Genomic DNA, 26,885 nt, shown 5'->3' on the forward strand with positions numbered 1-26,885 from the left:
AGGCCTCAGAATCATAAGCTCTGCCAGCCTTTCAGGCTGCCCCACGTGTGCAAGTCCAGGGAAGGCCCAAGGACAGGAAGTCGCAGGCACCAGCCAAAGACCACTTCCTACAAACAGTGAGACAATGGGACTTCCAAACTGTCCACTGTAGACTGGATCACAGAAGGCTGTCACTGTAGACATGATTTTTTGTTGGTTTTTTTTTTTTTTTTGGTATATCAATGACATTTTAAAACCAGAGGCAAGGAAGGAAAATAAAAATACTCAACAAAAACATTGGGCTTTTAGAGAAAAGAAAAGCTGAAAATTAAGTCAGAAGAGATAGAGGGAGGCCAGGGATGTCTCCCCAAAAGGCACCCCCGCCCCCGACCTAGAACATGTGCCCTAAAGAGGAGCCTACCCCACACACAGTAGAGTATACGGTGCCAGGAGGACAGAAACAGCGGAGACGAAGCCCATTCTGACATTTTAATCTCAGGTCATAAATACAGTCTCGTGCGCATGAAGGGGATCATGAATGAGGGACTAGCACCGGGAACGTGGCCGTCGCAGAGCCCTGCCTGCTTCATCAGCGCCAGCTGGAGGGCTCCCTGTGGCCGCTCGGGGCGCCCACCCGATCGAGCGCTCAGCTTATAGGTACCCTCCTTCTGGGACAGCAACTTATTCTTGGCTCATTCAATTAAAAAAAAAATCATAAAAGATTGAGTGTCTGCAAGAAAATATCAAAGAGGATAAGAACATTCTCATTTCTTCTCAGAGTCTAAAAGTAGAAAGGGGCAGTAAGGAGAAGGAGGGGACATGGGGGAGATGTCAGGGGTGTGCCGGGCTTCTTCCTTTCCCCAGAGCATTTTTGTTTGGTTTTTTGTTTTTTATAAAAACCAAGGAGGTATTAAGGCTGTTTGGAGATGGGCTGCGTCTCTCTGATGAGCCACTCGAGGGCTTCCTGGCGGCCCTGCTTTTGCAGCTCCTTCCCGATCACGTCCCTGCAGGTCAGGTGGTAGCTGTTGAGCCAGTCACACTGCAAGAGGGAGGGAAGACAGACGCATTTTCACCATCACACCTGCACCAAAGCCTGCCCATCGAGCAGCGGGGCCCCACGTGCAGAGCTCACAGGTTGAGAGTAAAGGAGCACAGGACCCTCTCTCCCTGCCCAGGGACAGCGATTTCCTTGTGTTCTGCCTCCCTGGAAACAGACAGGATGAGCCACAGGGCTGATGGTGAAAACGTTCCCAGAACCGTCTGCCGCACACGGGCTTCAGTGACTCTGGGGGAACGGTGAAAGCCTGATGGCAGGCTGTGGCTCTGGGCTCCCCTGAGTGCAGGGAGACTTGCAACCAGAGTTCCCTTCAATAGCCCCCCTGCCTGGAAGCCACGATGAGAGAGAGAGGGGCAGGGCTTCTCGTGGCTCCTGCACCCACCCTTACTGCCTCAACCGCTGTGAAGACACATCTGAGGCTGTCCTACCGAGGCACTGAATTTCCTATTCTGTATCCACCTACAAAGCTGAATAAAGGAGGATCAGCTAGGTCCATGACAGTCTCGCCAGTGTGGCCATCCAGATGCACCCAAAGCCTCTGGTGGTCAAGGGCTGTGCTGCAGAGTGGGGTGGGGAGTAAGCCTGACTTTCAGACGCTCAAGTGAATAGGACCACCACACCAGGAGATAAAAAAGGAGGCAAAAAGGAAGGACTTGGGGGATGTGTGTGGGGGGGGGCAGTGTTGACGTGCTGGACCTGATGACAGAGGCTGTGCATGTGTAAAAGGTTAGATCTCCTCCTCATGAGGAGGGAGGGAGGCTGAAGTATGGAAGAAAGCAAGTTCTACCTAGAGCAGAACCCACTCTCTACTGTCCATGAAGGGGGCCTGCCCACTTCACATTAGACAGATGGCATGATGCTGCCAATGGCTTTGACCCAATTGGGACTCCAATTCCCACTGATAAGAGTTACTAGTCTGTCTGGAAGGTGGGGGCCTTGGGGGGGGTGCGGTACCAAAAACAAGCAAGCTGCTACATGTCACCAGCAAGGCCAGGCAGGGGTGTAAGGCAGCTCAACAGTGCAAGAGACAGGAGCAATGAGGGGCCACAGAGAAACTCCCAAGACCCTTTTGGTTGGGGGAAAAGGGGACCCCCATCAGAAGCCAAAGCATCACCACAAAGGCCCTGGCAGCCTGCAGCACCCACTCGTGTCCAAAGTCCTCTGCTGCCACCTGGTGACAGATGGATGGGAATACAGCCCCAACCCCAAAACTGCCAAGACTGTGAGGCAGTAAAGGGCAAGGACTGCGAGTTTCAAAGCCCAGTGGGCAGTATCTTGTTGTGGGGTATCTCTATGCCTAAAGACAGAATGAAGTCCCAGATTTACTGAGTGGTATATGGGAAATGAACCCTTTTTCTACAAGAGATAATAAATGTACTCTGCTTGGTTATATTAAATACTGTCATCTACTTGTTATTTGTGGAAACTTGCTAATGATTCCAAGGTAAGAAGATATTCCCTGTCCTACAAAAACTGACTGACTAAAAGAATAGTTCAGTGATTTGAGTCCATAAGATATAGTCATGAACACTGGACCAGACAGAGTGTACTAGTCTTTGCCAATGTCATGGGGGAGTCACAGGGTAACAAAACTCTCCCTCAAGGAAAAACTGGCCTCGCTTAACTTTCCTCATGCGCTGTTTCCCTGGATAAAATGGAAAGTCACATGGGAGAAATGTCTCCTGACCGGTACAACTCACATGGACAGCAAGGCCTCTCCGACCCGGGATTACTTGGCAGACGACACAGCCTTCAGCATCCAAGAGTGCAAAGCAGCTTCTTAGTGGAGACTCTTTTGCTAAGACCCTGGAAGCTGCATTTGGGGGCCATGAGAAGAGACTGGTTCCTTGGGGCTGAGGATTGTAAGCAGGGGGGCTCCCATGCTCACTTCTGCGTTCTCATCCGCTCCCACCTAGGCTACCCCTGCGGGGACCAGGGAAGAGCCCCGGGACCACAGGAGAGAGTCTTCCTGCTGAACAGACACAGCTGGTGCTGCTTCCTGTTCCATATCCATCTCCGACCTGAATGAATAAAGCAGCCTCAGGGGCCTGTGTCAGTCCTGTGAGCAGGAAAGTTTGGCTGAACTAAGGGCACTGAAGGTCAAGAAGAAGTACCCACACACAGAGGGCATCAGACTGAGAAGTGGATGACCTTCCTGTCAGCCATCTGTGAACTGGATGAGGCAGAAGAAGGGGCCTCTGGTGGACAGAACCCCATCCCACAGGCCTGTAGCAGGGGCTCCTCAGCCCGCAGAGGCACCTTCCTCTGGTGCCAAGAACAAGACCCACGTGGGGCTCCACTGAGGATACAGTCCCATCTCACAGCCCCTGGGATGAGGCCAGCAGCTGCCCCTGGTAACAAACACCTCTTATTCCCACCACGCTGGCCTGCCTTTGGCTCCTGCTAGGCTGCTTTTTGCTGGGCTTCCAGCCACCTGCTTTGCTCTGGAATTGGTATCCTTTTGGCTTCTATCTTCCTGGCTCAAGCCTGATCACTTCACAGCAGATAGCTGGAGTGATGGTGTTTCTACCATTTTTGACCCTCATCCCTACTCTGACCTTGATCGCCTGCCTGACCCTTCCAGTCTGCCTACAGAATTCTGGATCTGAGCCTGGGGACCCACCCGAGGGTCTGAAGGGGTTTCAAGACCTATCACCCTCTGAGCTTGACAGGTGAGCACGGCCATGCTTCTGCTCTGTGAAGGGTTTCAGAGCCCAGAGCAACCACCCACCTCCTCGTCTGTGTGAAAACCACGCATATGATCATAGACTGTGCTTCTCAGTTCCTTAGTGTTTCAAGCAACACGAGGAAACAATCTGGTGTGTGCAACAGCCAACAGTCCTCCTGCCCACCTGGCTTTTTGTGGGAAGACACATGGTCCGTGTTTGCTAAACATGCCTCCCAGCAGTTATGGCTCCTGCCCTCCCGAGAGGCAAGAGCACGCTGTTCATTCCCACCTATGAACACTACAGCCTCCAAGGCGGGGCAAACGGCTGCTACCTACCTCGAAAGCCAACAACTACAGGAAAAGCACCTACAGTCCTTGGGGAACCTAGGATGTTCCAACTCAACCGGCCTAGACTCTGACTTCAAAGTGAGGATGGAGGGGAGGACACAGGGCAGAGAGGACTTAAAAGTGAGGATGGACGGGAGGACTCAGGGCGGTTCTCCACCCCCGACCCCACACACACACTTCTGCCCCCTGCCCCAGGAGTCCCTTGTTACCTCTTTGTCTGTTAGAGAATCCACATCTATCATTTTGGTCTGTATTGGAACCAAAGTCAGAGGTTCAAAGGTCAGGCTTCCCCGGTTGTTGAAGTTATACTATGGGAAAGGGAAGACAATAGGAGCGTTTATTCCTCTTCATCACGATGATCCACCCTGAGGTCACCCACCCAAGACATGACCACCCCTCAGCCAGGTGTAGCAAGAAATCAAGAGTGGTTAGCCGGTCACCATTTCTAACAGATGAAGGAGACAAGAACAGGGCAGGGCCACTTTCCAAGCGCTGCTCCGCTGTGCAGACCACAGCCTGCGCCTTCAGGAAAGGCCAGACTGAGTGCTGAGGACCTGGTCAGCAGGTGCACAAGGCTCCTGTCTGCTGTGATGGGAGAAGGCATCGGGGTGGGGGGGGGGGGCGGCGGGGCATCTAGAAGCAGGCGCATCTCTGGTTTGCTTCTCAAGCCTCTGCTAAGCCGTAAGCCCCCAGTAGATCTTTTTTTTTTTTTTTTAACATCAAGTACGCGGCCTGCCTTGCCCCAGCCAGGCCCCTCAGGTGACGTTAAGAGGTCCGTCCAGTGCACGAGGCATGGAACAGCAGGGCACATGGGCCATGCTGGGTCTCCCTTCCTGGCAGGGCCTGTGGGATGGGGAGAGGCGAGGCTGCGCCAGAGATGCCAGTGTGCAGGCAGAGAGCAGACCCCGGTGGCCAGCCTCCCTGCAGGCCTAGGAAGTCACTTCCCTCCAACCGTGGAGGAGGAGCAAACAGGTCTTGGAGGTAAAGCCCAGCACCTAAAACCTGCCTCCTCTTGGTACTGTGATGGGGAGACGGCACCACACCTGTCTTATCGCCTATCTGTGGTACCTGATCCAGCGGCTAGCTCAGGCTTCCTCAGTTTTACCTGGTAACAACCATCTGGGGCATTTGTTGAAAATAGTTCCCAGGTCCCAGTCATGGAGGTTCAGTTTCAACATCTGGAGGGAGCTTTTAAACAAGCACCCTCCACCCTCGCTCCCCCGACGCCCACACACACACACAGTGAAGGTTTCATGATGAGACCGTGCCTCCAGTAAACTCAGAGCCCCACGTTACATGAAGCAGGGGCCTGCCTGAGGCTCCCTGAGGTCCCGTTCAGGGTTCCTGTTCAGGGTCCCCGTTCACTCAGGATTTTCTTTGTAGCTTTGCAGAAGAGAACGAATTCCAGGAAAGACCCCAATACCAAGGGAAGGAAACTCCATTTTGGCCCTAGAATGGCATGCTCTTGGTTTGAAGGACAAAAGCCTTCATCTTCCCCCATGAAGGAATAAGGGAATTTTTAAAACAAAATAAATACATCATTACTCACCTTGGTCTTAACAGGCACCACCAGGACAACATTCTCAATGCGAATTCCAAAAGCCCCATCTTCATAATACCCTGGCTCTAAAACAAACCAAACCCCTGAATGAGGAGCAGCCCGCGATGAAGACATGCAGAGAAGCTCTCACTGCTGGGCAGACCACACTTCGAAGGAGAACAGAGGAAGGGCCACTCAATCCAGTGCAAGAGCCCAGATACACCCCTTTCCATGAGGCATTTTTATCTAGAAGTCCAGAGACAGAAAGGCTTGGAATTCCTGAGAACTGGCTGCAGGGTAGGGAGTAAAATAACAGAAAATCGGCCAAACGAAGTATGGGGCAGAGCCGTAAGACACAATGATGCAGGTGTTAAAAGACATTCACCAAGATTTGGTAACGATATAGGGACATATTAGGTAAGAAAGCAGAATACAGACCATATGTCCAGTGTAATTTCAATGATACTAAAAAAGGTATGCACATATATAAAGAAACAAGAAGTTAACATATACAAATGTTAAGTCATGTTTCCCCTGAATTACAAATTGGATTACAAATAATTTCCATTTTCTTCTTTATATCATTCCACAGTCTCACATTTTCTAAAATGAATATTTATTACTTTTATAATTAGCAAATGTGGTTGTTGTCTAATTCAAGGTGACGGGAAGTCAAAGTGTTAGTCGCTCAGTTGGGTCTGACTCTTTGTGACCCCGTGGACTGTAGCCCACCAGACTCCTCTGTTCATGGAATTCTCCAAGCAAGAATCCTGGAGAGGGTTGCTATTCTCTTCTCCAGGGCATCTTCCCGACTGCATTGCAGGCAGATTCTTTACCATCTCAACCATGAGGGAAGCCCAAAGTGATGGAAGGGGAAATTTTTTCCACTTTATAATAAAAAATAAGAAACAACACAGAGCTTTCAAAAAGGCAGAGGATCCACGCGCAGCCTCTAGGTGAGGGACACCTACCATCAGTGACGATCATGCCGGCCTCCAAGGGCTCATCAGAGAATGTTTTATAACTGATGCCACATGGACCCTCATGAACATTCAGAAAAGACCCAACACCATGCCCCGTTCCATGCAGGTAATCCAGGCCAGAATCCCATAACGCTGAGCGGGCAAAGGAGTCAAGGAGGTGGCCTGAAAGACACATAAAGGACCACTTGGTGATATCTGTACACTACTTTCCAACTTGCAAAGCACTTCAGAGATTAGATTTGTTAGGTTTGGCTCCAGAAGATGAAACAGAAACCAGAGGGTAAAAGTTACTGGAGGATTCAGGTTTCAGTCCAGCACAAAGAAGAACTTTCTGACAACCAGAGTTCCTGAGTAGGACGGCTCCCCCACCAGTTGGAGCTCACTCTACAGCTGGAGGATGCTGGTCAGGGACGTCGCCAGCAGCAGGTAAAGGCTGCAGTAGATGGCACGAACGTTCCCTTCCCAGTGCTGGAACCCTACAGTTCTGGAACTGCAAAATGAGATCCTAACCAGACTGCAAGCATGAAGAAAGTGGTACCGGGGAGATGAGTGCCAGGGCAATCTAAGCAGATTCGAGGACCAGGTCTTATCAACTTCCCATGCAATGGTCCACCCACCAGTCCTGAGGCAACAAGGTGTAGTTCTCAAGTCAGGCTCCCAGTAAAATAAATCCCAACATGAGTCCTAAAAGGAGCGCTGGCCCAACACCCGGGGCAGACAGGAGGCTGCACCAGCTTCCCCAGGGGCCTTCATGCCTTGCTGCCCTCTCCTGAGAGCCACCCTCCCGAGGTCACCCAACACAAGTGGTCAGGAGGGAGGTACAGCTGACCCTGGGCCCGATCCTAAGTCTGGCTCCCTGGAGGTCCTCTCCGCTCAGTGCAGCAGCAACCCCACTTGCCCAGGCTGGGCCTGCAGTAGTCTGCGGGCTGTTATGGCAAGGGGAGGACGTGTGTTTTCACCCAAATTTAGACATGCTCGATGCCTGAACAAGAAGCCTGCCATGTGACACAAGGCACCACCTACCTTTGGTTCCAGTCGGGAAAACCGCTGCGCTCACAGCTATGTGGCCCTTGAGGACGTATGTGAAGCATTCCTGCCAAAGAAAACCCAGGGGCATGTTCAAGATGGGCATAGATGCTTTCATCCTGCAGTTTTTAGGTAGTTCTGAAAACCTTGCCTCTTAAGGTTTTATAGCAATCAGTTCAGTTCAGTCACTCAGTCGTGTCCGACTCTGCAACCCCATGAACTGCAGCACGCCAGGCCTCCCTGTCCATCACCAACTCCCAGAGTCCACCCAAACCCATGTCCATTGAGTCAGTGACGCCATCCAACCATCTCTGTCGTCCCCTTCTCCTCCTGCCCTCAATCTTTCCCAGCATCAGGGTCTTTTCAAATGAGTCAGCTCTTCGCATTAGGTGGCCAAAGTATTGGAGTTTCAGCTTCAACATCAGTCCTACCAATGAACTCCCAGGACTGATCTCCTTTAGGATGGACTGGTTGGATCTCCTTGCAGTCCAAGGGACTCTCAAGAGTCTTCTCCAACACCACAGTTCAAAAGCATCAATTCTTCGATGCTCAGCTTTCTTTATAGTCCAACTCACACATCCATACATGACCACTGGAAAGACCATAGCCTTGACTAGACAGACCTATGTTGACAAAGTAATGTCTCTGCTTTTTAATATGTTGTCTAGGTTGGTCATAACTTTCCTTCCAAGGAGTAAGCATCTTTTAATTTCATGGCTGCAATCACCATCTGCAGTGATTTTGGAGCCCCAAAAAATAAAGTCAGCCACTATTTCCACTGTTTATAGCAATACCACAGAGAAAATCAGAGGAACAGGAAAAAAATGGTGGGAAAAAAACTTGGCCTTGGGACCAATTTTCTAGAAAATCTTGAAATTCAATGTAGTAAAAGAGAACTGTCCAAGAGACGACCCCACTAGTCTTTCCTTTGAAATGAACTCTCTGCCATCAGAGCCTCAGAAAGACTGAGAAAAAGTAGTAAGAAGTCCTGATGACACTACTTAACACTATCAAGCTACTCCTCGGTGCCAGGCACAATATTAAGCACTGCATGTCTAACCCCACACTTCAGGACAGAGGCACTCCTGCCATCCTCACTTCACAGGGGGATGAAGTAATCAACATGCCAGGTCACGCAGTTCATAAGTGGCAGCATCTGGCCTTGGAGCCAGGTGGTCTTGCTGCTACTCTGTGCACCTCGCCACTACCTATACTCAGCGTTTAGTCCTGACCGCCCAGACAAGAAAAGTGCTGTTTGGATGGGTGGTGGCTTGCCAGTAAGGTGCAAAATCAGCACTAAACCGCACACTGTCCAATCTGGTCCAGACTGAACACAGCACAGGAACCCCACACACCAAAGGGGTGTGTGTGTTAGTCACTCGGTCGTGTCTGACTCTTTACGACTCCATGGCTCCTCTGTCCATGGAATTTTCCAAGCAAGAATGCTGGAGTGAGTAGCCATTCCCTTCTCCAAAGGATGTTCCTGACCTAGGGATCGAACCCAGGTCTCCTGCACTGCAGGCAGATTCTTTACCGTCTAAGCCACCAAGGAAACCCCAAACTAAAGGTATCTGGACCCAAGGTCAAATTCATCCAAGGTGCTGGTGCCAACTAATGAAAGACACGAGGGACCAGCACTAGGAAATCTGCCCTGCTGCATCCCACAGAGCCCTCCTCCCTGGACAAGCTTCCTGAAGCAGCTCCCAGGGAAAAGAGAGAGACTCAGATTCAACCAGTATTTGCCAAGCAGTGGCTAAGATCCAGGAGCCAGCTAGGCTCACAGAACTTTCCCAGCCAGCCTTGGAGGTGAGTACTCTGCCCCCATTTTTATGATGGTCTAAGTGTCAAGGATCAAGGTCATGGAGCCTGTGAACAGCAGAGGTCTGAAGCCCAGTGTCTAGACTCCTAGCATACATCTCTCTACCTTATAGCTATATGCCAGAAAGCCCAGACACCGAGCAATGCATGTCATTTCAGAGGGTTCCTAGAGAGCTGAGCCTATAAATAGGAACACTGAAATTGAAAAAAGAAGGGGGGTAGCTTTCAGAATCAAATCTAGACACGTTCATTTAAAAAAAAAAAAATTCACTACCCTGCTCCCTTCCCCAAAGAAGGCCAAAGTTGTTTAAACTTGAATCTGAGCCTGACCTTAGCAGACAGAATGCTCTTAAAGTCTCTCCAATAATCAATTAAGCGGATGTCATAAAGCAGATAAGCCTGACTCCACAGTAATGAGCTATTTTACTGTCCCACGTGTAACTTGTACTTATTTATACAATCCCTTTTCACGAGAGGGGACGGTCAGAGAAAGTAGCGGGCCTCTCGAGTGTTCTCTTACCTTCTCGTAAGCTGTAGGAGTTCCAAAATGCATGGTGCGGGTGACGTCTGTGGTTCCGTCCCTGCCCAAAAGAAAGGACAAGCTACAGTGTTCACTCCAGAGAAGCTCTTCCTCAAATAAGAGACAGGTGAAGATGTGGAGAAAAGTGAACCCTCATGCGCTGACTGGTGGACGTGTAAATAGTACAGCCACTTAGGAAAACAGTTTGCTGGTTCATAAAAGGTTTCTTAAACATGGAGTGACCTTATGACCCAGCACTTCTACTCCCCCAAGTAAACCCCCGAGAGAACGAGAACGTCCACAAAAACAGGCGTCCACTCATGTTCACGGCAGCAGTGCTCTTCACATCCCAAACATGGAAACAACCTAAGTGTTCAACCACTGATGAGTAAACGAGATGCACTATATACATGCAGTGAAACAGCTGCCGCTGCCGCTAAGTCGCTTCAGTCGTGTCCAACTCTGTGCGACCCCACAGACAGCAGCCCACCAGGCTCCCCTATCCCTGGGATTCTCCAGGCAAGAACACTGGAGTGGGTTGCCATTTCCTTCTCCAGTGCATGAAAGTGAAAAGTGACAGTGACGTCGCTTAGTCGTATCTGACTCTTAGCGACCCCATGGACTGCAGCCTACCAGGCTCCTCCATCCATGGGATTTTCCAGGCAAGAGTACTGGAGTGGGGTGCCATTGCCTTCTCCGAATGAAACAGCATTCAGCAATAAAAAGGAATGAAGCACTGATGCGTGCTAAGCATGGATGAACCTTGAAGGCATTATGCCAAGTGACAGAAGGCAGACACTGATGCCATATATTAATATTACATAATTCCATTTATATGAAATGTCCAGAACAGGCAAGTGCATACAGACTAAAGCACATTAGTGGTTCCCTGGCTAGGGGAAGATGGAAAGTGACTGCCAATGGGAATAGTGACTCTTTTTTGGGAGGTGATGAAAATACTCTAAAATTGATGGTGGTGATAGTTGCACAACTCTATGAACAAACTAAAAATCACCAATTGTACACTTTACTAAGTGGAATTATATTTCAATAAAGTTACTATAAAAAATAAAATGAGACAGAGTGTGAAAGCAAGGATGGCCCAGTGCAGTGGGAGTGAACCCAGTCAGGCCTTGATACACACACACTCGAGTCTACAATGTGAGCGCTGTTTCATGGAGGACACCATTCCTGGGGTCATGAATGAAAGGGAAATGGACCTTCTGGCAAAAGAAGGTCAAACTCATTCCTCCTGTCAGGATGGCAAGCAGTTTACTAGAACCTAAAAATACCCAAATGCATCTTTTAGAACACCCCAATCCACCCCCAACAAAAAAACGATAACTTCTAGAACGCTGCTAAAATGTAGAAGTGACCCAAAGTTACACCATTACCCAAGTAATCTCAATACTCTATGCTCTAGGCTGTTATTAACACCAGCCCATACTTCCCAGGCTAGATTGTGGCTTCCACATACTTGGCTGAGCTCATTTAATAACAAGGTTCTCCACCAGGCCAAGTCCCAGCTGCAGTGGAAAATGGAGGATTAAAAGGCCTGGCTCATGCTCTCTCGTTGCAGACAACACCTATTCCAGCTCCTCCTCATGGGTTCCACCTCAAGACCCAATCAAATCGTGGGTTCTCTGGGGAACTATTCTAGCTAATGACTGTGAAAGCAGCAGGGCATGAAGAAAGAAGTTCAGAAACTCAGGGATGACCCTCATTTCTCATTCATCCTTTCAAAACTAAGCCCTCACTCCCCAAGGCCCTGAGGTCACTGCAAGTTGGGGAGCTGGCAGGTGGTTTATGGGCTGAGGCAGAAGACTTCCCAGTGGTTCTGAAAGCTTACTTTCAGTTATTTATTTAGTATTTAACAGCTTCCAGCCAAGGACTAAACATTTCTAACAAACAGTCTTTTGTGGGAACAGAATCACAACTGGGCTATTTCAACAAGGGGTGAGGAAAAGGACAAGACATGGGAACAATTCCATCAGTGACCGGCGCAGAATGAGATAACCCGCTGAGAGATCTCGGCTGGAGCCTGGCCTGTCCACCTACTCAACTGCCCTGACTTAGTGGAGTCAGGCTCTCCAGTAGCCCCGATTCACTTACTTGTATTGAGCACCCGAGTCAATGAGGTACACCTCATCCAGAGACAAGGTCCTATTCGTCTCAGGGACCGGCCTAAGAAAATTAATTACAAAGTAATTATTCCACAAATGTAAATGCTTCCTGAAGCCGGGAGGGAATACGAGAGTTCTTTGTACTAGTCTAACAACTTATGTAAGCCTGAAATTATATCAAACCCAAGTTTCCCCAATGGTTAATTACTGCAAGTAATATTAACCATCTACTCAAGACTAGTCAACCTATCTCCCCAACTAGATAAGGAGCTCAAGAGAAGGAGGAATAACATATTTCTTTATATCTACCTCCATTTGAGACTAGAACAAAATAAGTGTTCATGAGATAACTGTAAAAACTACAAAAATAATCATCAACAGAAGCAAGAGGACCAAGCTGGAAAATGTGAAGAGAGCAGTCTGGAGTCATTTGTCTTTATTTGGCAAGGTGGGGGCGGGGGAGGATGGTTCAGTCCCCTGCCTCAAGCCTCCACTTCTCTCCCTCAGACCTAACCCCACCGGGAGCCTCCCCACTTGCTTCCTAGACCACCAGAGGGGCAGAAGGCGAGTGTCTCACTTTGGGAGAAAAACTAAAGGGACTTTTGCTGGGGGAAGGAGTAGATCATGATGCTGTTATACTAGAGCACTATTTTCAAATGAATGTGAGGTATTTTTTAAAGTAGTTTGATTCCTCCATATCTCCTTCCAGACAATACACTTCACTGGGAAAAGCTAAATGGGACATGAGCATTCCAAGTCTCTGCCCTGCAGTGCAGAGAGGGTCTCACAGAGGTTCTCCTTCATTTGCAGGCAGTAAGGGGGCCAGTAGGCACTCGATCCCAATGACTAGAAAAGGCCACCAGATATGGGCCCAGCACCCTGCTTCTCAACAGGCTTCCAACAGCCACAATGAAAAAACACAAAGGGAAAGTGAGATCCTCCCCTCTTGGACTGAAATTTTTTTTTTAAGTTCTAGGGTCATATCCAGCCAAGAAATTCATCACCTGTGCTAAATATAAGACAAGAACTCAAGTACTTTTGATAGTTTAATGTTGGAACAGAAGCATTAATATGAGAGAACCATACAGCCACACCCGTGACTAACTCCCACAGAGCAGCTTTCAAAATTTGTCCCAAGACTAAAAACTCTAAAAGCGATTAGTAAAAAGGGTGGAGGGGGGACTTGTGCCCAAGTACAGCACAGTGAGACAGCCAGAGTGCTCCATCACGATGCACGTCACAGATGGGAAGCAAAGAACTCAAGATACCCCACACGAGGCAAAACCATGTGAGCCAGGCGAAGCTGAAGCTGGAGCCCATGCAAGAAGCCTAGATCCATTTCCCACCACCTCCACAGGTGGGTCTAGCTCTCCCAAATCATCATTGCCCTCCTGGTCTCACAGTGGAAGGAAGCTTGGCTCTGTGGGTCCACAGGCTCATGTGGTACAAATAAATCCCCAAAGGCTGGGGAGGAAAAGATGGTACAGATTATCTCCTTAAACATAACAGGGTGCTCCACAACCTAATGGTAAGTTTGTTTGGTATGGAGGTCATGGAGCTCACAAGATGTTTGGACTAGTGTGTCAAGAAGGCTGCCACTGTCAGAAAAGAAAAACACTAAAACTTCTAACTGTTAAGATTCGGGGATTATGACAACAGACACTGCAGCCTCAGAAGGAAAGAGGGATGACCCATTTGACTACATCATGGACAATGTCGATGGGCAACATCGGTGCCAGAGAGTCGCTCCCAAAAGGCAGAGGCTTCGGACTGAGAGACAAGAAGACCTCAAAGATCTTATTTCACACAGAAGAACAATCTCAACAGACACATGGAGGTGGGCACAGGGGCCTTTGATAAAACAATGTCTCTCCCCTGCTCAGGCTCCTGTGCAGAAGCAGCAGCAAAGCCAGGCAGCGTGCTCCTCCGCATGCCTTACGCGTAGTGAATGATGGCGCCATTGGGTCCCGTACTGGAAATGGTTGGGAAGCTCAGGTCCACAAAGTCGGCCTGCTGCCTGGAACAGAAAGACACACACAGAGCAGAGTGGCCTAAAGGTTCTTACTGTGCCAGGAATCAGGGCCCCGCCCAGCTTCCCTGAACGTGCCAAGGACAGGAGCACAAGACTCACAGGGCCCCCACAGTGATCCTTACCTGCGGAATTCCTCAGCTTTGTTGGCAGCTGAGATCTCTGTCACACCACCTTTGGGCACCTACAAGAAAGTTCCTTATAAATGACTGGGGCGTGATAAATTCACGGGTCTCCCACATACTATGAAAAGTGTTAGTCGCTCGGTCGTGTCTGACTCTTTGCGACCCCACAGACTTAGGCTGCTAGGCTCCTCTGTTATAGGGAGTACATTAAAAGCTTACTTTTTCCTCAATCTCCACATTCCAACTGTCCAACCTACAGGACACAGCATATGTCTCATCTTCAACAAGGAGGGAATTCCCAAAGGCTCTTAACCAAAGCTATGTAAAAGTAAAAGGACTTCTATCCATTGAATTTTTCCCCAACTGTTTCCCTCAGTTTTATATCCTAAAACTTCCCCAAATTTAATACACCTAAATTTAAAACTTCAAAAGCATTCCCACCTACAATATCCTAAGAAAAAGATCCTAAATAAAGATAAATGCAAAGATATTATAACAAGGTGCTTGGTAATTACAAAAAAAAAAAATTCAAAAAACACTCTTAACATTTGAAAATAGGAGGAATGGGTAAATAAAGCAGCCTAGCCACTAAACACAGTCTCCATTTTGATTATTTATTTAAAATCTCAAAGAAAATGGGAAATGCTCACACTATGATACTAAGTGAATAAAACAGAATACAGAGTGATAGCGATACAGTGAGAGACACGTAAAAATGACCCACGCTGAAAAAAAAACAAAAAATGACATACACAGATGAACAATTGCCAGACGGGAAAAACTTGTGGGAATCAAAGTATTTTCTTCTCCCAATGTAAGCTACTTTCAAAGAGTTGCTCATAAAGTATTTAAAGGGAATACGATACCGTTTAGTAAGAGCACAAAGAAATCACGTCCCTACCAGCTACGAGGAGTGAAAAGGCAAGAAACTAATGACCAAGAATCAATTTAATATAAAAAGCTTTATGGCTTAAAGTTCAGAATATACACAAAGACCTTTTTTCTCTTGATACAAGCAGCTTGCCTGTAGTCATTTTTCCTTATAATGAAAGTCCACTTCATTACAAGACAATTTCTTAACCCAGAAAGGATCCATTCTATTAAGGAATTTCTTTCTTCATCTTTCTTACTATTTTCTACAGTTTTTAAAAACACACACAACAAATTTCCACAAAGAACTCTTAAAAGAGAGTACTAAAATTAGATCAAGATCTTAGACCTCATGGTCAACCAGAGTCACAGTTAGAATCACATGTAGATAATTTCTGAATAATCTATGTCCACGTGTTAAACAAAAACTAAGAACCAACCTCTTTTTCCAGCCAGTTAAAGAGTTCACATAAGGCAACGGCATCTTTAATCTGTGCAAATAAGAGAGACATTTTTTAAAGTTGTGACTGAAAATCAGATGGGCAGATCCAAGGCCCAGCCCTAACGCAGAGGACCACACACCACCAGCAGTCAGGGCTTTCCATGCAAGCGATTCCCATGACCCCTCCAGTATTTATTTCATTCTCTCATTAACTCTGGAAGGCTCAGAGACATTCCCACCTGCACCACGGTCAAAGCCACAAAGCAGGTAAGGGAGTCGGGCCTTCTGACCAGCACACACCCCTCTTCTGCACAGGCTGCTTTACTCACGTGAGCTCGCCTCATGCCTTCTGATTCAGCAGAATTCTTCACAGCTTTGGCGATGCAGATGGGGGTGTAAGGCATACAGCAGCGATGATCCTGGGGCGGGAGGCGGTACTGTGGGACTCACGCACCCCAGACCAAGATCACCCCTCCAGCCAGGACTCCTCACTTTAGACAGATCGCAGAGAGCTCCCACTCAGACCTTCCCTGCTGTCCCCTGGGGCCCAAAGACCTGCCCTTTTTGGGTGGTGACTCTGGGCTGGAGAAAGGGGCTTGAGCTCATCCAAAAAGATAAAGTACATCAAACAAGCTATTTCTCATCTTTCCCCCCACCCCCTCAGCTCTCTGAGACAGCTGGCTGCCAGCCAGCAGCAAGATGCTGCTTTTCAAACCTCCATGGTCATGGTCAGGGTTCACAGAACGGATCAAAGCTTGACGGAAATAACCCCTTCCTGGCTGCACAAAGGAGGCCTTTCCCACTGTCTGGGGATGCATGTGACCCATGAGGTGGGGGGGGCTCCTGTTCCTTCCCACCTCATGCTCAGGCATCAGCTACCATTAAAGTCAGGTCTTAAAGGGCTGGGGAAGAGCCTTCCCAACTGAGAACAAGTCAGAATCCAGCCCTGTGTTACAGGGAGCAGGGAGTAATTTTGTATCACCTTGCGCCTGCATGGAGCTTCCCTCTCTCCACACTGCTTGTTCTCTCTCTCTTGCATACCTGCCCCTCATGAAACAAAGGCAGGCATGACCCCAACGGAAGCAAAGCTCTGAGGAACTCCATCACACAGCGTGATAGTGACAGGGGTGCAATGGGAAAACCGGGCTAGAAGGCCAGGCCTGGACTCCTCCCAGCATGGCCCCTGCTTAGTGGAGGAGACAGGATATTGCTGGCTTTGCCAAAGGCCACTTGGCAGCCAGAGGCCCAGAGTAGGACAATCAAAAAGTCTCAACTAAGGCGGCATGGACTCCTGCCCCAGGCCTCAGTGAAAATGAGGGGGGTACATGTCAGCTGCTTAGCACCACCCAGCAGGGGTTCGGTCAAGGGCATCACTATCACTATCACTTGACCTTTGATAAATCCCTGGGCCTCAGGTCTCCTTAACTATAAAATATGGTGGGGGAGGCAGATATAGAGTAGTGTTTCCCAAACTTCAGACACTCTCACACCATCTGCACAGGGCTTACCTGGGTTGCCTACTCGCTGGACCCTTATTTACTTAAGACTCTTCTTTAGATATCTTTGAATCAACAGTCTATTGAAATCAACTCTCTCTTAAGAAATAATTTTTATAATACATGGTCTCATATGCTAATTATATTTTTTCAACTACACACTAAAATGCTTTTTTTAATTGAAGTATGCTGCTGCTGCTGCTGCTAAGTCACTTCAGTCGTGTCCAACTCTGTGCGACCCCACAGACGGCAGCCACCAGGCTCCCCCGTCCCTGGGATTCTCCAGGCAAGAACACTGGAGTGGGTTGCCATTTCCTTCTCCAATGCATGAAAGTGAAAAGTGAAAGTGAAGTCGCTCAGTCGTGTCTGACTCTTCGTGACCCCATGGACTGCTGCCTACCAGGCTCCTCTGCCCATGGGATTTTCCAGGCAAGAGTACTGGAGTGGGGTGCCATTGCCTTCTCCTACACAATATATTATATGTCTTAGATGTATAATAGAGTGATTCACAATTTTTAAAGGTTAAACTCCATTTAAAGTTATTACAAATATCGGTTAAATTCCCTGTGCTCTATAATATATCCTTGTAGCTTCTTTTTTTATACATAGCAGTCTGTACCTCTGAATCTGGTACCCCAATCTTGCCCCACCTCCTTTCCCTCTCCACATTGGTAACCACTGATTCATTCTTTAAATCTGTTAAAATGCTTTAAAAATAGATACATTTAAATAAACCTAAGTATGAATGTGCACCACCTAAAATCATCTCTCATGCCACATCTTGGAAAACACGGGACTCACTGGGTTCCAAGAGCCCAAAGGGCTCATTGCGGGGATGACACCTCTGATATGACACCCAGTCCTGGGAACCTGCCTGAACAACCAACCTCTCTCTGCTTCAGAGAGAAGCCGCACGATGCCAGGACTTGGAAGGGCCTGGTAGCCAGAGTGGCAGGTTTTGATCGGCTCTGGGGCTACCAACCTTGGGGATGGCCTCGCTCACAGCATAGCTGGCCTTGTCACTGACCCACACCTTCTCCCTTGGGGAAAGGCTGGCACACAGGATCTTGAGCTCGCTCAGGATGGACTTGTACGGAAGCACCTGGATTCTGTACTCGGCTTCCAGGCCCAAGTCAAGCAGTAGGTGTTCCTTCACAATGGGGGCGTCTATGCGGTCACCATCAATGAAGAGCCTGCAGAGGGGCCAGAGGAGAGGTGAGAGGAAAGGTGGGCGCAGGAATCAGAGGACAAGAACACAGACCCACACTCAAGAGACAGGCTCTACCTTCCAGCATCCCAAATGAGCAGCTTCTCTTCCCTCCATGCCCTTCCCAAACCTGTGCTCCCTGCCCCATGCCTGCTACCTTCCACCCTGTCCCCCAAGCCAGGACCTGGGCACTGTCCTCCTTGATGCCCTCTTTCCCTCCTTCATGGAGATCTTTGAACTTACGTCCTAAGCACCCCTCAAACCTCTCCTGCTTTCACTGTAGCCTTGCCCACTTGCTGCCCAGGTCAGGGTTAGGGTTAACCACTACCAACTCCCATGGATCAGTGCCATGGCCTCCTAACTGGTCTCCCTGCCACTAGTCTTCCCTATCCACCCTATTTTCCAATCATCATAATCCACCCCATAATTTCACTCCAATCATAAATTCTCTATGATTTACAAGCCTGACCATGTGGTTTCCTGTGGAAACTCACAGCATCCTCAGGACAAGGGCCCAAGCTCCTGAACCTGACTCACAAGGCCTTGCTTATGTGGCCCTGACTACCTGCCGGTCTCCCGCTCCAGGTTTCAACCACACTGGACCACTCTGGGTCCTTCACCTGCACTGCACTCTCTCCTGCCCAGTCTCTGAGAATGCTGCTCCCCAGCTTAGATCACCTGTTTCTCTTCCTCCTCATTCCCTCCTCACCGAGCTAACTCCCAAGTACCCTGAATCTCTGTCTCAATATTACTGTCTCCTCTGATCAGGTCAGGCCCCTCCAATAACATCCATACCTGCCCCACTGACAAGTGAGTGCCAACTATGCATCGGAATCCCCAACTCTAACCCAGGACCCTGTCTGCCTCATTCATCCCAACACCTAGTGGAGACTCTAGCGCATAATAGGCACTCAATAAACATGCCTGAATGCAGAAAGCCACTCAAACAAGAAGAGCAACGGCAGGAAGGCCGCAAGCAGCAGTTTAAAAGACAATTCAACAAGGCACGACTCAGGGGTGTTTCCTGCATCACTTCTGACTTTCTGAATGGTGAGGTCTATTTGCATTGTGGACCCAGGACTGTGTATAACAAAGCCCATATCCCTCTCTGCCTTGGCTGCAAGGAGTCCAATGTGCTGCCTAAACAAGTCTCTGCAGCAAGAATTCTGTGAACTAAGCTTACTCTCTCTGGTTTTGTTCTAATGTCCTCGACACTTATTTTTTTATCTTCTAGCACTACCAATAATTTTCAGGATTATTAGAGAGGCAGGATATAAATTAATAAGTATTGTTAAGGAAGGCAGAAGGGAAAGGGAGGCAGGAAAGGGCAGGAGAAAAGCAGGACCCTGGCGCACATCAGGCGGAGACCAGTGGGCCCGGGCCAGGGTGGTGGACTGGGGCTCCAAGGAGCTGGGGAAGACTTTCAGGTGCGGGGCCAGCACTCACATGATCGTCTCTAGTCCTAAGATTGCATAGGAGAAAAATACAGGATTGTGCTCTACGTCTGATCCTCGGAGATTGAATAGCCCTGGAAAAAAAAAATTCCTGTCACCCGCCTGACTGCGAGTTAAGGGGCAGCTGGGAGGATGCAGGGAGCGCTTCCACTGGCCGGGAAGGGCAGGGTAGACCTCTCAGAGAGGCCAGGAGCCTCCCTTCCCTGTCTCGCCTCTGAGCTGCAGTTGCACATATCCACCAGATGAGGGCACCAGAACTGTGTCTTTCGCTGCCACATCACCATCCCGGGAAGGGAACGGAAAGAGTTATTAGTCAGAACACCCGAGAATTGCCCTCCAGACAAAGAGTTGAAATGGTCCACCCAGTGGTGACCCGCCAGGCCTGGCCTTGCCGCAGAAAAACCTCTGGCACTCCGAAGTACAAGGGCGGGAGCCAAGCACTCGCTCCCTTCTGAGGCAAGAGACTGAGGGTAGAAAAACGGAGACCCACCCACCAGGGAGGCCAGATGAGGCCCTCTGTGTAAGGGTCAGGAGCCCCGGGGAGGCGGAGCTTCCCAGCAGAGGAACAAAAGCAGTGAGTCAGTGGGGCTCTGGGCCCATGAATGAAACCCGAGCCGGCGGCCCACCCGGAACCACGGCTGGGTGGAGGACCTGCATGGCCAGTGTCAGGGCCCTGATGAGGTCACTGCGTGCTGGAGAAACTAGAGGGACCGGTGCTGAGCACAGCTCTCATCCCAGGCCTCCCGCAGCCTAACACTTGCTCTCCTGACGATCAGAGTGCAAAAAAGATCCTGGCATCAAACGCACTGCCTCTATTTGAAAACCATGGCTTCTTCAAGTACAGCATGGAGGCAACATGTTTTACCCATCAAACCCAACTAGCATTCTTTTTAAATGATAGTACCTGGGGTCGGTGAAAGTGTGGCAAGAGGGATGTATTCATACATGCTGTGCAACCTCTCTGGCAGGTACATGGCAATAAGGTCAAAGGCCCTACCATGCACACACCCTCCAGCCCATAACACCACCTCCAAAAGCTGAAAGAAAATTATCAGAAACCAAGACACAGATTGCGATGCACCAAGACTTTGATGGTAGTCCTGTAATACAATCATGAGAAAATGTGGAAATAACTCAAAGGTCATCCTGAGAGGAATGGTTAAGTAAATTCCACTATAACCACATGACGGGATATTTAATATTCACTTAAAATTATGTTTATATATGCTTAGAGTAAATAGAGTGGAAAAAATCAAGTTACAAAATTATATATGCACAGAAATGTTAACTGATTTTGTGCAAGAAGATTATAGGTGACTTTTTTTTTTATTTCTACTTGCTCTGTACTTCCCAGATTTTCCACAATGAAAACAGGGGATATTTAAATAATCAAGGGGAGAAATTAGCTTCATATGTTATTTTCTCTGATGTTGATGTTATTAAGTTAATTAGGGATATAAATCACTGATACACGTGACAAAGTTTGGGGGCTAGGCATTAGAGATTGTGCGGTAAGCCATCTTTCTCTAGTGAGAAAATAAAAAGATAAAGCAGTGTCTCTTCTCAGGTACCTTGGGTCAAATCCAGTCAGAAAATAGAAAAAGAAGGTTCAACCTTATTCATTCAGGTTCTAGAAGGCATTGAACAATTCCATGAGGATAGTCTAAGATCTAAAGATTAAAAAACTGCTATTGCACCAAAAGGTTTGGTGAACTTTCAGCTCCTGAGTTTTCCGAAGTAGAAGTATTTCTAGAACATCCTCATTGTGAAGAATCTGGGAAATACAGGAGAAGTATAAAGAAAAAAATATCTCCTATGAGCTCACTTCCATACCTATAGAGACAAACGAATGTTAACAGACACAAAAAGTTCGGAGAAAGCGCCCCTGCTCGGAGGTGTCACAGTACTGAGTAGACTGGCCAGAGGGGGACACCACCACATATTCAGCATCAGCGCCTCGCTGTAATACTGCTCCAGACCAACCACAATCTCCTCCCCAACGCCCTGTAATTCTCCATCCAAAATAATCCCTTCTCCATCCCACCTGGCATGCCATATACCCACTGGTGATGGTCTTTTGCTTATTCTCTGACCATGCAGAAAACTGAATTCTGTGAGCACACAGATTCCCAGAGAACCAACTGAGAGACTGGGTAACACACCCCAACAGTGAAACCAGAGCACTCACACGCAATCTCATCCAGGGCAGTGACCACAAACCACACGACGTTCCTCTCAGCCATTTTCAACCGAAGGTCTGCAACCTTGTCCTTCCAGGAGATGCCTGCAAGAAACAAACACACTTGCCACTCCAGCCCCTGGTCTGGTCCCGGGGACTGTTGAGAGCCAAGTGAAAGAGCCCATTCCAAACACTCTTAACCAGCACCACATCCAGGGAGCATGTTATCTGAGCGGACAGAATGCCTGGATACCAATCCCATACAAGAGAAGTGACTCCGTCTAAGCTAGTTGACTATCCAGAGCCCAGACTGCCTCACAACAAAATTAATCCATTTGTTCATTCAACAAATGTCTATGAACCATCTCTCCTGCCCAGGCATCAATATCTGCAGATGCTTTACTGGTCACTGCAGTTACAGCTCTGAGCTACACACAGGCCCTGCCCTCATGGGGCTTACAATCTGGAAGGGAAGACAGATAATTAAACCAGCAATTAGTTACACTTCTGTATAAAGACTGCTGCCATAGAGGAAGCACAGGGAGCTTTGAGAAGACGCTAACCAGCAGAGAGAACTCACCGAATCTTTAGAGGTCAGGCAAATATCACCCTCTACCTTACATTCTAGAGCTTCAAGACCTGCCTTTCAGTGCTAAGATCTAGGAATTCTCCACAGCCTGTTTCAGTGCGACTACCACTTCCAAACCACACACGCACTGTCAGACATACTCCTGTGGGCCCCAGAGAAGCTCACCACCACCTGACGTGAGACAGCACTTGGACCTCATGGTACAGCCACCTGTGAACAGGGCAGGCATCTGTCTCATGCACGCAGCCCCTGGCAGCGCCCTGCACATGGCAGGCACTCACGTGTCTGCTGACCCAAAGTCTCACCAGCCAAACCTGCTCTCCCTGCTCTGTAAAGAACAGGTCAGAGCCTCTCCTTCAGTTCACAGAATCCAAAGCATGCTGCTGGACAATGTTTAGCTGACCCAGGGCCCCTCACTGGACCCATCCCCCTCCCCAGTCTGCAATACCCTCTGTGAGAGTGTCACAAGGAAGCAAGCTGGGGGCGTCCCCACAACCAAACGCTGCTGTGACGATCAGCTCAGGAATTCTGCTTAAAACTTGGCTGAGAGTCTGGATTGTAATGCTTTCTTCCCAGGACCCCTCTGGGCAATGTGCCTGCATTCCAGACATCCCCGCTCCACCTCTCCTCTGCTGTTTCTACAGCAAGATTCACTCCCCTCTGCCCCACCTCCAGGCCTTTCCCTCTGCACTCCTCACTCTTCCATAAATCCACACTTTCATCTCCCACAGACTGTTCACAGAACTTGCTCCTCACTCACCACTATCACACAAGCCAAAGAAACCCACCCACTCCCCAAAGCCTCTACGGCAGAGGACAGATAAAGGGCAGGGGGCCTGGGAAGGTAAACCTACAAGTGCTGGCAGAAGAAAAGGACACGGAATCTAGAAACCTCTAGGCTCTGTGTCCAATATCAGATGCATGAGAGGGGCAGTGAGCAACTGAATGGTAAAAAAAAAAGCCATCTCAGCAGCACCCATGGGTCTGCCCAGAAGAGCTCTGCGAGAGTTAAACTATGCCCAAGCAGGTGCCAACAGTGGAAACAAACTGAACTCCTGCTGCCCCAATGCCCCACGTGCCCGAGCAGGGCCAAATCCTCCCATCAGCTCGATGACCTGGCTCCAGAGGACTTGCGTTCAGGTGGAGGGGACGATGGCCAGGGCCTGCAGGGCGTAGCCGTGGTTCTGACCTGTGTAATCCAGGCCCAGTGTGATGAGCGGTTTGCAGGGACGCTCGGGGCGGTCTGTCCAGATCTTGTCCACTAGGTTGTCCTTGACAGGAATGAGGTGGTGGCCAGCACTTCTCAGAACCTTGGCCATCTTCTTCCAGTAATCTGAGGAGAAACACTGGTGGTCTAGCTGTGAACTGAACACCCTCTACAGGCAGCAGGGCTCTGAGAGCCTGGCACCTTCTGACAGGCGATCCTGCTGTGAACTGAACACCCTCTACAGGCAGCAGGGCTCTGAGAGCCTGGCACCTTCTGACAGGCGATCCTGCGGCCCTCTGCTAACTCTTCTCCTCACCCTGACCTCCGCTGTGACCTCATGTCATGCTGAGCCCCCAAAGGTTCCACCACCCACAAGCAAATAAGGAGGCTGGGGAGGCATCTAGAACCCCAGTCCTCACCCAAGCTGGCAGGGCCTCGGCTTACTCACCTGTAGGAATGATCAGTGGGTCTACACCAACCCTGGATCCTTCAGGAAGTACACTCACCAGCCAGTCTTCCTGAGTTGGTGTGTCCTTCAGACCTACAGAGGGAAGAACTGATGAGAAACAACTCCCAGGGATCCTGAGCTCGCTATCCTACCCAGAAGGGTGCAATTCGCCAATAGCATGAGAACAGGGTCTTTATCAAGCACCTTCTTTAAAAAGGATTGACAGCACTTGGAAAATCTGAACTTCTCTTCATCCTGGAAGGCTAGAAGAAGAGTTAGATGCTATAAAAGGAAAGCATAAAGTAAGATGGTATATAAGGGGAGGGTGAGACAGAAGAAAGAAGCAGGATTTTCCCTGGACCCCTGGTAAAAGGCATCCTGGGAATCACTGCAACACAGGTGCATGATGTCATCCCGAAGATCATCTCTTCGGCCTTCTGTGACTTCCCCACTAATGGTGATGAGAGAATGAGTGGTGAGACGGTGCAGGCGGAAGCTCAGAGTCCCCCTTACGTTCCACCCAGGTAAGGCAAACACACGCGCAGGGCTCTTGCCTCACCTGGAGGGCATCATTGCAGAGGAAAGGCCCTGCCAGACAATCAGCCTGACTGGAGGGCTGAGCTCAAGTCTCAGCAGCAGAAACCTATCCAAAGACTGTAAGAGGAACGCACAGGAACCCAACATCGTGTCTTTAACTGGCTCCCTGGGCTTTCCAATTACCAAGAGCACACAACCCTTTCTGTTTCTAAGAGACTAGTCATAGGACACGGAGTAAGCTTCACAAAAGGAACTACAATTATTTGTGATATCCCAGTTTTTCTTTAATCCAACCCAGTATATCTTGTACATTTCAGATGTATACTTTTTCATCAGATTTTTGCTAAACAATTAACAAACATTTCGGTAAAATATCAAAGAGTGAAAGTTCACATATTCCAAAACAGTACTGACTTCTACTACCTTCCCTGAGTACTGATAACCACATAACGGACGGTCAAAGGTTTATAAAGAAATGAGCTCACGAATCTCAATTCTAAAAGCCTGCCTAGAAACTGCACTGAGTGATTTTCCTATCTGATTCTTTCCTATTTTTTCCTCAAACCGCTAAACAAGCCAATTATTAAGCAAGTTCCTTGAATGCCCCTAGTATAACTTTCACAGGGTGAAGTCATATCATCTCCTAGCAGACAGATGCTGGGCAAAACCCCAGGGATCAACCACTCCCCAGCCACACCCACCAGAACCTCCCTACACAGGAGAGCCAGTGAGGAGGCGGGCTGCGGGCAGAGGCTAGAGACGGCTTGGAGGGAAGAAGGACTCCTCCCCCAGGGCTGGTCTAGGGAAGAGGCAGATAGTATTTGCTCCTCTGACACTCTAACCCCCAAAGCACTGACATATCTTAACAGCTGGAGTATAGGCCCCAAAGAGAGATGCTCACATCCCAGGAGCACATTAAAAGAGACCCTGGGGTGCAAGCAGAAAGTATCAGAACTTCCATTTGTACTTCTTCTGAAAAATTAAGATATTAAACTTTGCTTGTATCTGAAATACACATGGACATAGCACATGCATCTAACATATAAACAAATATACATACATGCTAAGGGCGCATGAACCAGCAACAGAGAGGCATGTAATCAAAAAGTACGAAGGCCTAGAGGCCTATCCACTTCTAACAGCCCCACAATCCCGAAGGCCTGTGCATGTGTGTGAGAGAGAACGCAACTGGGACAACCAACCTGCAGTGTTGACGTTTCTATATTTTAAAAGAATTTTGAGAAACCCAAGTTTAAAATAAACCCATTGCCAGGATAAAAACATTCTTAATTCCTCCCTAAGCCAAACATTCATACATGCATATGGAAAGTGTGTGGAGCATGCAGGCGTGCGCGCGCGCGCATACACACACACACAACCTCAGTAATAGATCCTGGGGTCAGCTCAACTCAGTATCAACAGCCCTCTGCTCCCTGAACTGTGAGTCTGGTAACAACCCGATTTCCTCATAACTTCCAACAACAAACAAGAAACATCAGGGATTTGGCCTTTTCTCCTCTTCCTCACTCAGCCCTGGCAGCTGCTTTCCCCTCCTTCTATTGTCCAAGTTCAAAATGCAGCAGGCTGCACCTTTGTACAATCACTAAAACCATATTTCAAAAGACTACTCTGATGACAAGGAAAAATATAGCACGCAATTAAATGAAAAACCCGTGTACACACACACACACACATTATCCTTATCCAATAAACACTGAGCTCCATGCTTTCCATATGTTATTTCTTTAATCCTTGCCATTTTATGGTACAATTATCATTCCACTTTATAGATGAGGAAACTGAAGATGAAGTAACTTGCCCAAGAAAGCTGCAGACCCATGCTCTTGCCCTGTGGCTAAGCTGCCAGGATTCTCAGAGGGAGAGCTTCCTAGCTCGGCTGCCAGGGGCCCCTTACCTTCACCTCATTTAAAATCATGAGGCAGCAGAGAGCAGTGGGAAGGCCCCCAGGGCATGAGTCAAAGGCACAAGGTCCTCTCTGGCCCTCAGCTACTCCTCACTGAAACGAGGGTTCTGAGCCAGGGCCTTCCAAAACTGAATGCGTGATGGTATGTATATAGAAGCCTGTCACTTCCTTGTTCTTCCTTGTACCATGAACTGGACTGTTTCCCCTCAAAATTCATACATTGAAACCCTACCTCACAACGTGACCAATGTTTGGAGACAGGGGCTTAGGAGATACTGAAGGTTAAATGAAGTCATACAGTAGAATTCTAATCCAG

The 26,885-nt window shown here is 48.6% G+C and overlaps 1 protein-coding gene across 7 annotated transcripts in view; it reads right to left on the reverse strand.

The window, feature by feature from the left end:
* Nucleotides 1-454: 454 nt before the first annotated feature.
* XPNPEP1 (X-prolyl aminopeptidase 1) overlaps nt 455-26,885 on the reverse strand; it is a 51,792-nt gene continuing 25,361 nt past the window's right edge. For 6 of the 7 annotated variants that reach the window (XM_010820030.4, XM_015460733.3, XM_005225734.3 and 3 more), the window contains 16 exon segments: nt 24,109-24,201; nt 23,643-23,786; nt 21,874-21,969; nt 19,678-19,759; nt 18,007-18,217; nt 15,858-15,947; nt 15,527-15,577; nt 14,217-14,275; nt 14,002-14,079; nt 12,052-12,123; nt 9,940-10,000; nt 7,599-7,668; nt 6,564-6,737; nt 5,602-5,678; nt 4,262-4,360; nt 455-1,018 (listed from right to left, as the gene is read on the reverse strand). In XM_010820030.4, coding sequence (XP_010818332.1) covers nt 890-1,018; nt 4,262-4,360; nt 5,602-5,678; nt 6,564-6,737; nt 7,599-7,668; nt 9,940-10,000; nt 12,052-12,123; nt 14,002-14,079; nt 14,217-14,275; nt 15,527-15,577; nt 15,858-15,947; nt 18,007-18,217; nt 19,678-19,759; nt 21,874-21,969; nt 23,643-23,786; nt 24,109-24,201 — 1,586 coding nt within the window. In that variant the 3' untranslated portion in view covers nt 455-889. 7 annotated transcript variants of the gene reach the window in all.

The sequence above is a fragment of the Bos taurus genome, chromosome 26 (genome assembly GCF_002263795.3).
Source record: "Bos taurus isolate L1 Dominette 01449 registration number 42190680 breed Hereford chromosome 26, ARS-UCD2.0, whole genome shotgun sequence".
Classification (NCBI taxonomy): domain Eukaryota; kingdom Metazoa; phylum Chordata; class Mammalia; order Artiodactyla; family Bovidae; genus Bos; species Bos taurus.